The sequence below is a fragment of the Phalaenopsis equestris genome, unplaced genomic scaffold (genome assembly GCF_001263595.1).
Source record: "Phalaenopsis equestris unplaced genomic scaffold, ASM126359v1 Scaffold000036, whole genome shotgun sequence".
Taxonomy (NCBI): domain Eukaryota; kingdom Viridiplantae; phylum Streptophyta; class Magnoliopsida; order Asparagales; family Orchidaceae; genus Phalaenopsis; species Phalaenopsis equestris.
This window is the reverse complement of record NW_018164478.1, coordinates 2,762,560-2,766,270: the sequence shown is the minus strand read 5'-3', so window position 1 is coordinate 2,766,270 and position 3,711 is coordinate 2,762,560. Positions and strand designations below refer to the sequence as shown.

The 3,711-nt window shown below is 33.0% G+C and overlaps 1 protein-coding gene across 1 annotated transcript in view; it reads right to left on the bottom strand.

The window, feature by feature from the left end:
* Positions 1-549: 549 nt before the first annotated feature.
* Positions 550-3,711, bottom strand: part of LOC110018829 (AMSH-like ubiquitin thioesterase 2) — a 25,032-nt gene continuing 21,870 nt past the window's right edge. The window contains exons 10-12 of the mRNA XM_020716284.1: positions 2,344-2,406; positions 1,717-1,769; positions 550-935 (exon numbers count right to left, since the gene is read on the bottom strand). Of these exons, the coding sequence (XP_020571943.1) occupies positions 746-935; positions 1,717-1,769; positions 2,344-2,406 (306 nt within the window). The 3' untranslated portion in view covers positions 550-745. The remainder of the gene's footprint in view (positions 936-1,716; positions 1,770-2,343; positions 2,407-3,711) is intronic.

The following is a 3,711-nucleotide window of genomic DNA, read 5'->3' as shown; positions in this document are numbered from 1 at the left end:
GAATTCATCTCATGAAAGGATGCCATGAACGTTTTTATGCGGATAATAGAAGAATGATCTTCAAAGGACAATGAAATAGCCACCCTACATGCTTTGTTGACCCAATAAGATGTGAGCCATGTATTGGTGACCTAATTTGTTTAGATTTGTCATTGAAGACTTGACCTATATAGACCAAGTTGGTTCCTATTTTATTGAGACAAGTTCGTACAGCAAAAGAAGTATACATGCATCAAATGACCATATTATTTCAGAAATACTGTTATAATTTTATTTATTTTAATATTTACATTCAAACAAAATAAATTAAAATTCTATTTCAAATTTTAAAGCCACAATTCCGGCATCATAAAAAAATTATATATTATGGATATTGATCTTTCTAAAAATTTGAGATGAAAGAAAACCAAAATCGAAACTAAAGCATGAAATTATTTAAACAATGTAGAACTTCATGCCTGAACTAGCTTAATAACCATTTTATCATCAAATAAACAAACTATACATGCAAATTAAGCTCTTTCAGGGGGCCAAAAAGATGTTAAATCTGCAAACAACTTAAATTGGTTTATAGTTGGCAGGAATCAACATTTATTTTATCCTGTAACAGCAATGTATATAATTCTTTACCATCAAAGAAAAATCTATCTCAACATATCAACTATGCTTCTGTTATTTGCTTCTAAAAAATATAAATTGTTAAAAATGAGGCTTATAGATTGCTCACAAACACAGATTAGATATTTCAGTAACTTGGTCGCAATCGCAAGTCAAAAACCTCAAACCTCAAAGTAGGATTAATGTACACGTTGGAGCAGTTCTCATAAATGGGACTGCCATCTGCAGTCGAAGGGTGGGGATGAAAACCTCTCTCATCGCAGTTTCTAACAACATCAATACCTGATGGATCTGTTAGTCGGAAAATACCACTTTTCCTGCAAAAATACAAAGCAAAGGAAGCATATGAGAAAATTAAGTTTGAAATTAGAATCAATACAGAGTTTATTTTTTAGTGCCAAATGATGTATGGTATTGAGTTGGGCAAAGTAGAGGAAGGTTGGCCTTGATGGTTGCGGCAGTTTGAGGGGTAAGCAAAAAATAACATATTCCATCAAAGTTCTTCTACGAACATAGAGAGACAAAATGTAATAAAAAAAGGAAAAGAAACACCGCATAAAAACACAAATTTTATTAAGGTTTACAAATTTGATGTGTATACCCCAATAGCGCCACCATAGATTTAACTATGATTTAATTGTGGAAATAACACACATTGTTGTTGTTTTTTTTTTCCTTTTTTTTTATCACATAAGTCTTATTAAAAACTTTAGGCAGCCAACAAATAAAATATTTTATTTTCAAAATACTGTTATAAAATAATCATATTTATTAAGATATCTTTTGCTTGCTCCAACGTTGATCTCCAGGTAGGGGGGTTACCCTTCAAACCTCTGAAAATCTTGCTGTGGAGGTTAAAGTTTAGGTGGGGCCCACCGAAATACATCCTGATCGTTAATCACCTGATTTAAGGTCATGATCGGACACTGCACGCAAGATGCGTGCGGTGTCCGATCCTCATGGAATAATTTTTGGTGGAGGTTAAGGGTTGAACAATGACTAAAGTTGCATAGTGCGTTTTTTTTGGTAGAACAAAAAATAGTCATCACAACTCAACAAATAGGAAATGGCCAATACATCTGCTAAGTAAGGTGATACCTTTCAGGGTCTGTAGGAGCCATTACAATGGCAATAGCCTCCGGTAGCATAACCTAGACATAAATAAGAAAAAATATTGGTAATAGTGCGAGAGACTGCAACAAATGAGGCGAAAAGACTGCAAACCTCTTTTGCTCCCACCAAGTTAGGACTTTGCTACTTCATTTTTCATGTCAAACTTAATTGAATAACTGTCATAATATTTAGCAATTAAATACTTAATGGCAAACAAAACTTCCTTGACGGGTATGCTTTCTAAAACACCTATTTCACGCGCACTTCAGTTTTGCATGATGCATTTGATTTATTCTAATTATTTTCACTTCTTTATTTTTTGGTAATCTCAAAAATTTGGGATTTGAACCATTCATCTCACTTCGAAAATCATCTCACTTTGAAAATCATCTCACTTTGAAAAATAGCGACAATGCCACTGAATCTAATGTTCAATTACCGTTTTTAATCTTACCATAGTGATATTCGCAATTCCATAGATATTTATTCAATCAATATTTCTATAACTCTTAATAATAGAAAAATTGGCATATTAAAACTCCTAAATCTTATACGATACAAAATAGCTTTCTTAAAGCTCCCACCCAAAATAACTAGAAAATTTTGCAGTACCTGGTAGGAGTATTGTGTATGCAAATCTATTGATGAAAGGAAGCACGTTTGAGAAGGATGCGTCTGCGTAAAGTAAATACGAACATAAGTACTGAATTTGGAACTATAAAGGGTCAGCATTGACAAACGCTATCAGCACATATAAATGTACAAATGAAAGAAAAATTCAGCACAAATTCAATGCTCAACAAAAATAATCCATGCGATATTGGAACACTAGCTTGAAATGGATTGGAATTTATCTTACAGATGAAACTATCCTTTTTATTTTCATCTGCCTCTTATGAAACGATATTCTCAAACAGCATTACCTAAGTGTTAAAATTATTAAAAAAAATAGATGGGAAAAAAATCAATGATGAAAGCAGCTACAATCCTGTATTTGATTCTAAACATTTACCAGATCTAATGTTAAAACCCCAAAAATATAATTTCATGACTTGCCCAAACATCAAAGCTAGTACAATACAATATCCGTAATATACATCCATATACAAATCATTAATTCAATAACGACATTCTAATCCTGCTTATTTTTGCCAGATTCTAATCCCTCAATATTAATCATATTTATAATTGCATTTTGTCTGTTCCACTTTAGCGATATCAATTACAACAATTTCCAATAACATTAGCTCTTGTGAATTTAGGTTATCGTCGAACTTATCACTCTTGACAAATGATGTTCTGGAGTTTATTTTAGGCCATGAGTGATAAAATTTCACTCACATATTTTGAGTTTTATAATTTAAAATCTTGATTTTATAAATATTACATTTTGGCTAAGATTTGTAATTAACACAGACATCTTCGGGGTAGTAATTGTTTGATCATTCACATTCATAATTTAATCAAGGTTTATCTCTTGAATATCATTAGAACAATTCTCTCGACTCCTACCTATCCTTGAAAGGAGGAAAATCACACCGACTTAATCGAACTCAATATCATCAACTCTAGTTTCTATGATGAAAAGGATAAGCCTAGATAGGACGGGCTTAATCTCATTCACGTCATCTTAGTCCCTTTGCTACTTTCCCAAGTGCAAACAAACTGCAATCGACGCTACTCCAGTCATCTTGTCCCTATGCCGCATCTCTTTCCAGTTTTAATGCAAAAGCCACCTGAGCTTACTACAGGAAACCAACTCCACATACCCTTCCGCTTTACTTCACCCACAACACCCATTCTCCTAAACTGGCTACACCAACAAACAAACATTATCCCTCTCTCTAAAAAAGAAATATTTCAGAAAATTATAAATATATATTATTTGCGCCTTGTGAGTTCGTTGCTTCATCACTCTGAGTTCCTTGATCTCGCACTAAGGTATAATAGAGGGAAACTTAAGCACTTTTTTTGTTGGGG